At 52.0% G+C, this 13,622-nt stretch overlaps 1 protein-coding gene across 3 annotated transcripts in view; it reads left to right on the top strand.

Annotated features, from left to right (window-relative positions):
* The window catches only part of ercc5 (excision repair cross-complementation group 5), an 82,562-nt gene that overhangs the window by 23,101 nt on the left and 45,839 nt on the right, over nt 1–13,622 (top strand). For 2 of the 3 annotated variants that reach the window (XM_085998671.1, XM_085998672.1), the window contains exon 4: nt 245–360. The exons of the other annotated variant lie outside the window; for it this stretch is intronic. In XM_085998671.1, coding sequence (XP_085854797.1) covers nt 245–360 — 116 coding nt within the window. The remainder of the gene's footprint in view (nt 1–244; nt 361–13,622) is intronic. 3 annotated transcript variants of the gene reach the window in all.

Raw genomic sequence — 13,622 nt, 5'->3', positions numbered from 1 at the left:
TTCCATTATGAATGTGGACATAGGAATATATAATAGGAAAAGTTGACATAAGTGAAAAATCTGACCAAAATTATATATTAATTGTGTTCATATCAAGCATATATACCTCTCCCCTCTCAGCTGTTTGTTCCATCCCAGGTAAGGTTAATTCCACACTCTGTTTTCTTTGCCAAACTGGAGTTGGTCAGTGTTGTTACACAATGGCACTTGTTCCTGGTTAATTTGAAGTCATCATCTATCATAGGCTAATAGGTGGCAGAGAAAGGAGCTGGCAGTTAAAGACACAAAGAAAACTACAGACAAGCTGTTGAGAACCATCTTGAAGAGACATGCCTTAAAAAATGCTTTAGGAGGAAGAAGGTTAGTAAAGTATATAAAGTTTAAGATTATTTTGATTTTCAACAGAAACAAAAGTTTCAAAGCTTTTGAATGTTTTAATAAATTAATCTATCTCCTTTGCTGTTGCACACAGGGAGTGAAGGCCTAGTACACTATTCAATTTAAGCAGAGTTAGAGAAGGGGGATAATTGGACTGAGGGGAGAGAGAGAGAGTGTACAGGGAAGGAAATAGGGAAAGTAGTGGGAGGGGACAGGGTAAGCGGTAAGTGAAAACGTCACTTAATGTTCTACATCGTGTGTGTGCGTGCGTCCAGTACATTAGAAGAGTCGTGCGGAGGTCTAAGTTTGGCCAGGGTGGCCAAAGTAAAAGACACCAATTTGAGACAGCACATGGGACTTGAATTCAGTTGAGGGCAGCCATTGTTTACAGAAATGGCAGATCTGGGCAGTGTGAATGGTGCCAGCCTGTTAAAACATTGGCCCGTATTTTCCGATCAGAGGCTTCCTGCGTGCGGAGGCTCCCGATCTGGAAAAAATCTACGCCCTTACCTGAGGACTCCAGAGGTCCGGCCATTTCCGATCCTGGGCCTCTCCACGACAAAATGCGCAGGGCCCAGGTATCCCAGGGGCGCGTGCGGTCCGCAAGCGTCCCTGAGATCACGTCGGCCATGGGGAGCCAATGGAAGAAGGGAATCTCCCGTCATACAATAGCAAAATACTGCGGATGCTGGAAATCTGAAATAACAGCAGAAAATGCTGGAAATACTCAGCAGGCCAGGCAGCATCCGTGGAGAGAGAAACAGAGTTAACGTTTCAGGTCTGGGACCCTTCATCAGAACTGGAAAAAGCTGGAAATGTAACAGATATTAAGCAGGTGCAGAGACACGGGGGGTGGTTAGGAGGGGAGGAAGGAATTGAAAGAACATACTGTGAAAATGTTGCAAATGGGAATGGCAAAATCATACAACATGAAAAATGGGGGCAAGGATTATTATCTGAAATTGTTGAACTTGATGTTGAGTCCGGAAGGCTGTAAAGTGCCTAATCGAAAGATGAGGTGCTGTTCCTCGAGCTTACGTTGAGCTTCATTGGAACAATGTAATAGGCCGAAGACAGAGAGATCAGAGTGGGAGTGAAGCGGAAAATTAAAGTGACAGGCGACCGGAAGCTCCGGATCACCCTTACGGACTGAACGGAGGTGTTCCACAGAGCGGTCGGCCAATCTGCGTTTGGTCTCCCTAATGTAGAGGAGACTGCATCGTGAGCAGCGAATACAGTATATTAAATTGCAAGAAGTACAAGTAAATCGCTGTTTCACCTGGAAGGGGTGTTTGGTGCCCTGGACAATGGGAAGGGAGGAGGTAAAAGGGCATTTGTTCCAGTCCTACTCGGGTCCCCTCCCTCACCTCTTTTTCTGGTACATCGATGACTGTATTGGTGCCATTTCCTGCTCTCGCCCTGAACTAGATAAGTTAATTCACTTATGCATTCACTTATGACCCTGAGCTTTGGGTCGCCTGTCACTTTAATTCTCCGCTTCACACCCACTCTGACCTCTCTGTCCTCGGCCTATTACATTGTTCCAATGAAGCTCAACGTAAGCTCGAGGAACAGCACCTCATCTTTCGATTAGGCACTTTACAGCCTGTCGGACTCGATATCGAGTTCAACAATTTCAGATAATAATCCCTGCCCCCATTTTTCATGCTGTATGATTTTGCCATTCCCATTTGCAACATTTTCACAGTATGTTCTTTCAATTCCTTCCTCCCCTCCTAACCGCCCCCGCCACCGCCCCCACCCACCGTGTCTCTGCACCTGCTTAATATCTGTTACATTTCCAGCTTTTTCCAGTTCTGATGAAGGGTCCCAGACCTGAAACGTTAACTCTGTTTCTCTCTCCACGAATCTCCCTTCATACTTTTGACAGCTTAGACATGTCAAAAGTATGAATGGGGATCACTCCAAAAAGACATCAAAATATTAAATAAATAAAATTAAAAAATCATGGCCTAGAAATTCAGTTTTGCCAGTTTTGGGGCGCTAACGTTAGCGCCCGCCCGACTTTAGCGCCCGCCCCAAAGTTGCGCCCCCTTCGCCGAAATTCAGTTGCTTCGCCCTAAGAGGTTGCTGGAGCGCTAAAAGAGGCGTTACACGACTATCTTTAGGCGCTAAGCCGGCGGTGCAGAGGGATAGCGCCGAGGCGGGGCGCAGCGCGGGTGCGGTCATTTTTTGATTGACAGCAGACCCCGTGGCGCCGGCCAGCTCTTAAAGGGGGAAGGGACGATTTGGTCTGCTGCCACGCCCTGCACACTGCAGCTTTCAAACTAGGCCTCAACACTGCTGCTGAGCCCAAGGAGCCATGGCAACGCATGAGAAGGCCCGTGAGCGTGCCCTGCGCTTCTCAGAGCGTGATCTGGATATCATGCTGACAGCATTGGAGAAGAGGCGCAGGATCTTGTTCCCAGACACTGGCAGGAATCCCACCCACCGCGTCTACACCAAAGCCTGGAGGGAGATCGCCACCAGGGTGTCGTCCTACGGCGATGCCCCCAGGGACAAGGTGCAATGCCGGAAGAAATACAATGACCTGACCAGGATTGTCAGGGTGAGTACCCTTTCCACTCTCCTCCTCATTCTTGCATGTACACCTGACATGATGGGCAAAGGGACCTGAAAGGCCTAATGGGCAGCCCTCAGCCAGCAGCTTTGGGACAGTCATGAGCGTCAATTGCACATTCTGCACTTTACTCACTGGCCAAGCTATTCCACCATGAGAGGCAGTGCACACTAGATCAGGGCTACACTCTGGCCAAGCTATTCCACCATGGGAGGCAGTGCACACTACGTCACGGCTACACACCGTACTTAGAGCCTGTCCTTTCTCTTGCAGGCTAAACTTGCGAATAATCGCAAGCGCCGTGACATCACCGGGGGAGGCCACGCCAAGTTCCAGAAGCTCACTCCCCTGGAGGAGCGCGTGAGTGGCCTCATGGGAGGCCGCGTGATTGTGCCCAGAGCGTGCGGAGAAGCCGACCCTCCGCTGCCCGGCAATGGTAAGGACCTCTCCTTTTGGCCCTCTCTCGTCGCACTTGCGCATCCGAGCTACCTCCTTTGCCACTGTGCCACCAATGCGCTGAATGCCACCAGTCATGACTCCCTCGCTGACGCCCTCTCCTCGCTCTGAAGCTACTCTTGTGCCTTCCTGCTTTCAGCTGGTGACGAAGAGCTCCCTGAAGCTGCCAGTGACAGCCCCTCCGAACAGGAGGAGGAGGAGGAAGAGCAACCCGGACCATCAGGGGAGGACTCCGGTCCCGCAGCAGAGGGCGAAGTGTTGGACACGTCTTCCCTGGACGAGAGCCTGGAGCAACTTTCGGAGGGGAGTGCAGCTGCTGGGACCAGTGGCGTCCAGCCACCCAGGAGGGCTGCGGGTGGGCCGCGGCCTTCCCCCCCCCCGCCAGAGGGGGGAAGGATCGGAGGGGAGTGCAGTTGCTGCAGACATTCGGCGCCAGCAACGTGCCAAGGGTCGCCTAGCTCGGACCCCTGCTCCCCAGCGGGAGAGTCCCGCCTCCAGTCCGGCCACCTTCACCTCGGAGGAGGCGCCCCAGCTGGACAAAATGGCCAAGGATTCGGACCGCCGCCACACAGAGCTCATGCAGGTGGTGGGACGGATGCCTGAGGCCATCGAGTCGCTGGCGACCAGTGTGCGGGAGTTTGGGGCATCAAATGCCGAGAGTGGCCGGATGATGATGGAGGTAGTGGAACGGATGCCTCCGGCGATGGAGTCGCTGGCTGATGCCGTCAAGTCAGTGGCGGATGTGATGCGGGCGCAGACCAGGGCAACAGGGGCACTCACTGCTGCCACACGTGCTGCCTCAGCCAGGCATCGTCAGGACACCCGCCGTGCTGCAGCAGCACAGCGATCCGCCCTTCGGCTGATTGGTGCGGATCATGCAGTGCGTGCCCGGGCGAGTGCCAGCGTGCGACATCACCAGCCAGCGCCTCCAATACGCCAGCTTGCCCACATTGCGCCATCCGTCGCCGCCACTCCCCCAGTGGAGCGTCAACGGCAAGCGGCTGGAGCTGATGGTGGGCATGCAGATGTGTGCCAATCAACAGCCGGCCCCTCGAGGCCCAAAGCCCGTGTAGGCCGCCCCCCAAGGCCATCTGGTGGAAGGACATCTGACCCTCCGGCGCCTTCCCCCAGCCTCGCAGCAGCCACTGGGCAGAACTTGCGGAGGAGCAGCAGGCCGGGCAGGGGTGCCAAAAGGCTGGACAAGGTCTCGCCCTCGTGGGCCACTAAGTAGAGGGTGTGGCCAGCTTTCATTTTATATGGCGGTGGACATCTTTATTTTGCCCATGGTTGTTTTTATGGCTATGTTTTTTGCGTTAAGGCCGAGGTTGAGGCCTGGTTTGTTCAAATGTGGAGTTACTCCTCCCCAGGTTGTGGGAGTGAGTCGTTTGTTGCACTTTTTGTGGGGGCCGTTGATTGTTTTTGGGATTCATGTGGAAAGGGGTTTCATTTTTGTCAAATATAAATTTATCTTTATTCAGACAGTGTCCATGGTTGTTCTTGTTAGTCTTTGTTGCCTTCGCCGGCTGAGGGCTTGCGGAGCGGCTGCATTCATCTTGCTTCATGGCCACAAGGCATTCCCTGACAGGGGGCTTAGAAGTTACGTTCAATAAGCTGGCGACGGACGGCCCTTGGACCTTGTCACTCCCTCCTGGGAACGTACTCCTCCTTCTCCTCCTGCTCCTCCTCCTGAGGTGGTGGTCCAACGTCAGGTGGCAGTGCCTGAAACCTGCGGAGAGCCAGGTTGTGTAGCATGCAGCAAACTACGACAAATTGGGAGACCCGGTGCGGCGAATACTGCAGAGATCCGCCGGAACGATCAAGGCAGCGGAACCGCTGCTTGAGGACCCCAATAGTTTGCTCGATGATGTTTCTGCTCCTTTGATGGCTCTCGTTTTATGCCTCTTCAGCAGCGGTCCTGGGCGCGCGGAGCGGGGTCATGAGCCAGGTACACAAAGGATAGCCTTTGTCCCCGAGTAGCCATCCTCTTGGGGGAGGCTGTGCCTCGAACATGTCATGCACAGTACTCTGCCGCAGGATAAAGGCATCGTGGCAGCTGCCTGGAAAGCAGGCATTGACAGCCAGGATGCGCTGCTTGTGGTCACACACCAGCTGCACATTGAGAGAATGGTAGCCCTTCCGGTTGCGATACTGCTCGCCATGCTCCAGAGGTGCCCGCAAAGCCACATGCGTACAGTCAATGGCGCCCTGCACCAAGGGGAAGGCCGCAAGTCTTGCAAATCCCACTGCATGCTGATGCTGGCTCTCCAGGGCCATGGGGAAGGAGATGAATGGCGTCTCCTTCTGAAAAGGGCATCGGTCACCTGGCGGATGCAGCGATGCACGCCGAACTGGGATATGTTAGCTATGTCCCCAACAGCGGATTGGAAGGAGCCGGTGGCATAGAAGTTCAATGCCACCGTCACCTTCACTTCCACCGACAGAGACGTCCTGCACCTGAGCTTTGGACGCAGATCTCTGCGAAGCAGGTGGCAGATCTCTGCAACCACCTCCTTTTCGGAATCTCAGCCTTCTTACACATCGCGCACCACTCATGGTGAGGTAGGAGCGCTGCTGGCGGTATACCCTGACTGGGTAAGGCCTATGTTGCCGACGCCTGTTGCCCCCTCTGCCTCTAGCCAGGGCTGCCCCTCTGACCCCGCGTCTGCGAGCCCTACGCACATGGCGCTGAAACTCCGCGTTGGCACCCCATGCAACCCCCATCAAATGCTGGCAAACAGTCAAATTTCCAACAGGGCACTTGCAGCGCTTTGGCCTGAGTCCAAAAATACCTGAGCTATTGCTGCACGAAACCAGTTAGCTCTCCTCCTTGTGTGTCCAGAAATCCATTGCACAAGAGTGTTTGCTGCAAAATGGCTGCCCTTTATACTGCAGGGTACGTGCCCTTTAATTTGCGCTCCCCGGGGCCCGCGTCGGCGCTGTTGCGTTCCATTTTACAAATGCTCTGGCCGCCAGCCGCACAATGGGGCGGTCCGACTGAAGTTTGGAATCGGGGCGCGCAAAGGGCGTTGCACGAGGATGTGACGTCATTTTCTGCGCGCGCAGCCGGGCGGGCGCTAAACTTTGCGCCGGTGCTAAGGGTCAACTTAATTTGGGGCGAGGCGCAAACTGCGCTGCGCCCGGGCGCTACACGCATAGCGCCCGAAATTCACTTCTCTTAAGGCGCTAACTGCTGGCGCAACCAACTGAATTTCTAGGCCCATATTTTTAAAATGAGTTAAAATTACATTAAAATAAATATTTTAGACAAGTATTTAATTTTTTTAACAAAAAATTAAAGTTTTTTGCGGGGCTAAAAATAAACTTACCTTTTTAAAAAATATTTTTTAAATTATAAATGAGAAGGAAATTTTTTTTTAAACTTTTTAAAACTCTTATGCTGGTAAAAGCAGGCCTTCTGCCTTATGCCTGCTTTTGCCAGGCGTAAGATTTTTAAAGGTTTCAGCGGGCGGAGGTCTTGCAGAAAGCGGAACTCTCCACCCGCAGAGGCCCTTCTCCAGGGCAGGCGTGCGATCTGTCAAGAGGATTCTTGACAGATCGTAAATGCTGGTTTTCAGCGCATGCGCTACACATGCCTGAAACCAGCACTTGCGAAGTCCCTATGGGTATGTACACACCTCATACATACCAGTAGACATCAGAACATATGGGCCATTATTAAAATACTAATTTAGTAAAAATAATTTCATGATTGCATAATACATAATGGCCTAGAAATTCGGCTGGTAGCGCCGGCGCTGAGTGCCTAAAGAGACCTAGAATTGGGGCGATACCCTATGTTGGGGCGGTCGCTATGAAGATAGCGACAACTCGGATATTGACTATACATTTAACGCCTGCGCTAAGTGTTTGCGCGCGCCCGCGAGCGCAAGCAGATCATGACATCATTTCAGTGTGCAACGCCTTTTAGGAGCGCCTGAGCGCATATTGGGTGGCGCCCGGAGCCTTAACGCCTAGCACTATTAGTGACAGTTCGAGGGAGCGCTAGCAGGCCCTTCTCGGAGTAGGGGGGCGCTATTTAAAGGGGACAGCTCTAGTGCAGAAGCTTCAGCCACTTGGCCTGCTCATTGCGATCGTTACTGGAGAGAGTTGGCGAGCTACTGTGGAGCAGAGTTTTGGGAATTTAGCTTTAGAGTACTTGGGACCTTCAAACCTGTCCGAAGCACTTGCAGCACTACACCTAAAAGCCTTTTGACCAACTGGCATCGGAATGGGAGCTGCTTTGGAGGGCGACGGCCTCATGGCCCAACACTGTGAAGGGGCAGAGAGACGGCGGGAGAGAGGGCCGGGATTGGCCAGAAGGAGGAGGGGCAATGGAGGTCGGCCAATCCGCCGGGATGCTGTGAGGGTCTTTAGGCAGCAGGTGTCAAGCCTTGACATGTTGGAGGAGCAGTGTTTGCGAAGGCTCCGATTCTGGAGGGACATTTTTACTGATCTGTGCCACCTGCTTGCTCAGGATCTGCAGCCACGTGAACGGTGCAGGACCTCTCTGTCCGTGTTCGCTAAACTGACTGATGGCCTCAATTTTTATGCCAACGGATCCTTTCAGTCAGCCATTGGGGACATTGCGACTATTGCTCAGGTTGCAGTCCACTGTTGCATCCGGCAAGTTACAGATGCCCTTTATAGGCGAAGGCGTCAATTCATGACCTTCCCTCTGACCCTGCACAAGCAGGCGGAGCGCGCGCAGGGTATCGCTTCTATTGCGGACTTCCCCATGGTGCAGGGGGCGACTGACAGCACACACGTGGCTTTGAGGGCGCCATGCCAGCATCCTTAGGACTTCCGCAACCGCAAGGGGTCCCACTCCCTCAACGTGCAGCTGGTCTGTGGCCACCGCCAAATCATCATGGCGGTCACCGCGCATTTCCCAGGGTGCAGCCACGATGCCTTTATCCTGCGGTTGACCTCAGTTTGTAACCTTTTTGAGGGGCTGGCTCGAACACGAGGCTGGCTTACTGGGGACAAGGGCTATCCTCTCTGCCCATGGCTGATGACAACACTCTGTGTGGCCAACACCCCAGCAGAAGAGCTGATCAGCAGCGGCCATCAGGCGACCAGGCACAGTAAACAGCACACTATTGGTGTTCTCAAAAAGCGTTTCTGATGTCTGGAACATTCGGGGGGATCCCTGCAGTACTCGCCGCAGCAAGTGGGACACATCGTCGTCGTCTGCTGCATGCTCCACAACTTGGCGAATCGACGCACCCAGCCAATTCCACCTGTCCCTCAACGACCAGCAGAGCAGGCGGAGGAGGAGGAGGAAGAGCAGGCGGAGGAGGAGGAAGATGGAAGGGCTCCTGAAAGTGGAAGGGCCATACGTCAGAGGCTCATCAGGACTAGTTTCGAGATCCCTGTGGCGGAATGATGAGAGTCTTAACTCCTGCGCACTTTGGATGTTTGACGGCCTCTGAATGCCAGCATCACTGAAAGTAGTCACGTGCACCATGCCACATTGAAACTTCTGTTTATTGTCACAAAAGTCTTTCATTACAGCAAAACAACGTAATGTCAACAGAAACCATAAGTAACAAAATAACTGTGAACTCTTCGGCAAAGCCGCAAAACTCAACAAACCTTCTGCAAATATAACAACAGGTGAGGGTGTCCTTGAATTTGGACAAAGAAACGTCTCAGCACCTCCCTCTACAACTGGCCCCTTGAGGGAGAACGACTTCTCTTTTGCGCCCGGCCCCTTCCCTCCCTGCTGCTCCTACGTAATTGGACCCCAGTGGCGGGCTCAAGGCTGGGGGATGCCTGCTGACTGTGTGGAAGCGCAGAAGCCCCTGAGGGACGGCCTGGCCGACCTCTGGGCTTGGAGGGTGCGGACGCAGGATGCTTGATGTGACCATGGCTGGAAGCAGTGTGCCCTGCAGGTGGTGGCAGCTGCACTGCAGACGTACCAGCGCTGGCATGTGCAATGGTCTCCTGCCGAGAGAGGACACCTGCACCATGGTCGGACGACACACTGGCTATCTGAGGGGACTGGCTCAGCTCATCCGCCACAATCGCTTGCTCCACTGATTCCTGGCCTTGTATGGGACTGGAAGGGCCCAGGGTGATCCTAACTGATGCAGAGAGGGTGGCCTCAATCTGGATGTGGAGGAGCCCAGCAAGTGACTGCGTGGCAACAGTGAGGACCTGTGTGCCAGGTGCCAGTGCTTCGGAGAAGCCCTGGACAGTTCTTCCCATTGCTTCGGACAAGGCAGGTGCCGACCGCTCCACTGCCTCGAACAAGCCCTGGACAGACCTTTCCATAGCGGCTCCAAAGCCCTGGACAGTCCTCTCCATTGTTGGGCCGAAGCCCTGGATAGTCCTGTCCATTGTTGCCCCAAAGCCCTGGATAGACCTGTCCATTGTTGCCCCAAAGCCCTGGAGAGTCCTCTCCATTGTTGCCCCGAAGTCCAACATACTCTTAGCCAATGAATCTATTGACTCAGGCATCTTCTCCACTGCAGCCATGTGTCTGAGCCCGGGCCTGTTTGCTCATTTCACCCAGGCGACGCACCTCCTCTGCACCCTGACCAGCAGTCATAACTACCTGCCTTGCCCTCCGGGGAGACGGTGGCCGAACTTGCCTATCCCCCTTGCGTTGCTGCATGCCGCTTGTTCTGGCAACTGGTTCATCCTCAGAGCACCCCCCCCCTCCCCTCCAGGGGACTACTATCCCCAGTCTGTCGATGTGTCCGCTCCCCGGATTCTGCAACGGCTGGTCCGGATTCCTCCTGCTCCTCGCCTCCGCTGGCACTGGCAGCTTCAGTGCGTTGAGCCCGAGTTGGTGCTGATTCATCTGAAAGCAGGGAGGTGGAAGAGTGGCTTTAGCAAAAGGACAGGTTTGCGGAAAGGCATGCCAGATTGCGGCAAGGCTCTGACATGGCTGCACACTGAGGAAGCATGCTGGCGGGGGGACCAAGTGGAAGGCAACAGGTGAAAAAGGTGAGAGTCTTACCCTCGCTGTCGGAAATGGGGTCGGCAGATGCAGTGGTCACAGGACCAGACAGACGTCCTCCAAGAATCTGGTGCACTCTCTCCTCCAGATCCGTGAGAGGGACCACTTGTGGAGGCCCGCCACCGGTTTGAAAGTGGTCCCTTCGCCTGGCCGCCAGCTTGGCCTGGAGAGGAAAGAAGGGGAAGTTGTGTTACATGAGGCCTTGAGACATCATCGCATGCCCCCCATGGTGAAAGAGCCCTTACATGAGGCCTTGAGACATCTGTCCATGCGTGTGCCCAGAAAGGGCCATGGGTGCTTGCTGACAGATGGCCATTGGGGCATCATGGCAACAGGGTGCCCGAAGTCAGCTGCAGATGGAGGGAATCAGAAGTTTGCTAAACCATCACTCACCCATACGATCCGTGTGAGGTCATTGAATTTCTTCCTGCACTGAACAGGGGCCCTGGTCGCCATGCTGCTGGAGTTGACCCTCACAGCAACCTCCCTCCAAGATCGTCGGTAAGCCTTCTGATTCGGCCTCTTGCCATTGTCCGGGTACAGGACATCTCGACGGCGCTCAACTGCAGCCACCAACTGGTCCAGAGCCTCAGTGCTGAAGCGCTCTGCTCTCTGTCTAACCTTCTCCATGCTCAACAAATTTCTAACGCCAGAGAAGGGCGAGTGCCGAATCTGAGGCCTACAGGGCGTTGGGTGTGGAAGCTCAGGCTGACTGACCCACCCCTTTAAGAGCCGGCCGGCGCCTGGAAGTCTCGTGGTTTCCCGTAATTGAGATCACCTGCGCTGCGCCCGTCCGCGTCGATATTGAGTAGCGCCTGAACTTTTGCGCCTTAGGAGCACCGTGCAATGGCTGAATTAGCGCCTCAATCCCCTTTGGGGGCGATGCAACCCAATATCTCGCCAGGCAGCGATAAGTTTCGTCTGGCTATAAACTTTGCGCACCGCCAGTTCAAGCGCCTCAAGCGGGGCTATACCCAATTTCTAGGCCAATAAATACTATTCTAAATACCATTACACTTTGTCATATTTGTACATGGGTTTTGAGCCTTAAACATTGCGGGAGAGCCACACACTGCATGAAAACTCTGCAACCGGTTTAGATTAGCTCTTGATTTGTACTTAAGGGGCCAGAACTTCGGGTCCCCACGGGTGAGTACACGCTGGGTACTCACGCGTTGGCCCAACGAAAGTGCCGGTTTCGTGCATGCACTGCGCATACGTGGGAAACCGGAACTTCTGTTCCCTTAAAGGAAGGGGTTCATAGTTGAACGCGTGCGCCGGAGAGGCAGCGCGGACGCCTGGAACTTCCGGTTTTTTTCCAGGTTTTTCCGGGAGGGTCTGTCTCCAGCAGCTACGCTTATAAAAAGCAGTCGCCAGGCCTGCTTTTAACAAGGTAAGTGGTGAATTAAGTAAAATTAAAACATTTTTTCCACGGGTTTATTATTTTTAAATACTTTAAAGAAAGGTAAGTTTATTTTTAGCCCCGTTAGAAACTGTAATTAATTTTTTCAAAAATTTTAAATTATTGTTTAAAATAGTTATTTTATGTAATTTATAGTTATTTTAAAAATGTGATTTAAAAAAAAAATGTATTTGAAGTTTTAGTGATGTTTTGGGGCTGAATTGTATTCATAGATTTGACAGGTCTTCCTGTCAAATCTATGAATACAGATTCCCTGCTACCATTGGCTCTCCATGGCCCATGTGATCCCAGGGGACGCATCGAACTAACTGCGCCCCTGGGATACGCAAGCACTGCGCGCCGGCAGTTGAAGCAGGCCCAGGATCGGAATCCCACGCGGGCCCACAGCACAACGGCTGGCGCGCTAGGTAAGTGCAGGTCGGGGGGCTTGCACCCGCGGGAAGCCCCCGACATGAATTTCTGGGCCGCTAATCACAGTGCCACCTACAGGTATAACTGGTACTGCAGTACATGTGGACACTTCTGTAATAGATTTTAACCATAGAGATTGCCTGATTCAGAACTTTTCAATTCATTTTAAAATGGAATGTTGTGGCCCACCCAGTGATTTAAATATATAATTAGTTGATCTCCTGTGGCATGAGACCCCCAGTGGCTAAAGCCAAAAACAGCATGTTAAGGTGTTGCTAACATCAGTTGAGACAAAACATTGAAAATCTCTATCACTGCCCCTCTTTCAGACTTAACGGGTATTGCAGGTAAATAATAATGGAAAACTCATATAGGACATGGGGGTTTTGAAGCATTTTGAAATGAAATGTTGTGACTCACCTACTGTTTTTATTAGATAGTTGGGACTTTGAGTATTTGTTACAAAGAAGAAGTAAGTCATCTGCAGAGGTACTGGTAGGTTTAAAAGTGGTGCAGGAATGGGAAATGTCTAAAGGAAAATTGGAAATGGTAAATATCTTTCAATTAAATTTTCTTTTTTTTCTCTCCTCGAGTGAATGGGTAACCTGCTCTAAGGCCTTTGCAATACACTGCTGGAAGATGTACAACCTCAGCCAATTTTCTCTACCTTCTGTGGGGAGGTGCAAAACACTGACCAAACATCTGTACTGTCTTCCCCCTCCCAACAATGCAGTTGAGAATCTGATAAAATCAGAGGATTATATCTGCACCCCTTCCACTCCATGTGTCATGTATTAGTGCTTCAAAGTACTCTGCCACTGATGTGTAAATCTGGTATTTATTAATTGTAATATTTGAAATTGTTGATCGAATTCCTCTCTAATCAAATTTTAGTTTTAAATCTTACCCAAGTAAATAATTGAAAGTCAATTAATGGAAGACCATTGTCACTTAAGTAGCAAGTCATCAATACGTGTTCAGTTCATTTGAGGACAGGCAAATTGCTTGGGGTTGCTGTGCATGGCACAGATCCTGTTTCATCTGACCATGCTAATGCAAAAGAGAAAATGATCCTCTGAATGTTGTTTGCTAACATCCCATTGTTGCCACAGCCACATATGGTTGGATTTTCCTGTGAGCAGAACTTCTGCGTCTGAGTTTTGCAGTTCTTTTGCTTGGCAGGAATAGCGTTCGCAGGTTAAAATTATTTTGCAGTTGGTGCCCACATTGGTGGTAATAGATTGGCACTAACCTGTATATGAGATATAGTCAGCAGCGGTAGAACTACCAAGCTGCACTTGTTTTGAAAGTGGTAATTTTCAATATATTGATTTACCTTATTGTAATTTTGGGAAGAGACTGATGCTATCGAATCAATACATACCTGAAGTAGTTAACTGGATCAC

The sequence above is a fragment of the Somniosus microcephalus genome, chromosome 10, assembly GCF_052327205.1.
Source record: "Somniosus microcephalus isolate GS21.2 chromosome 10, FLI_Smic_1.0, whole genome shotgun sequence".
Taxonomy (NCBI): Eukaryota; Metazoa; Chordata; class Chondrichthyes; order Squaliformes; family Somniosidae; genus Somniosus; species Somniosus microcephalus.
Note: the sequence above shows the minus strand (reverse complement) of the source record. Positions and strands in the feature narration are given on the sequence as shown.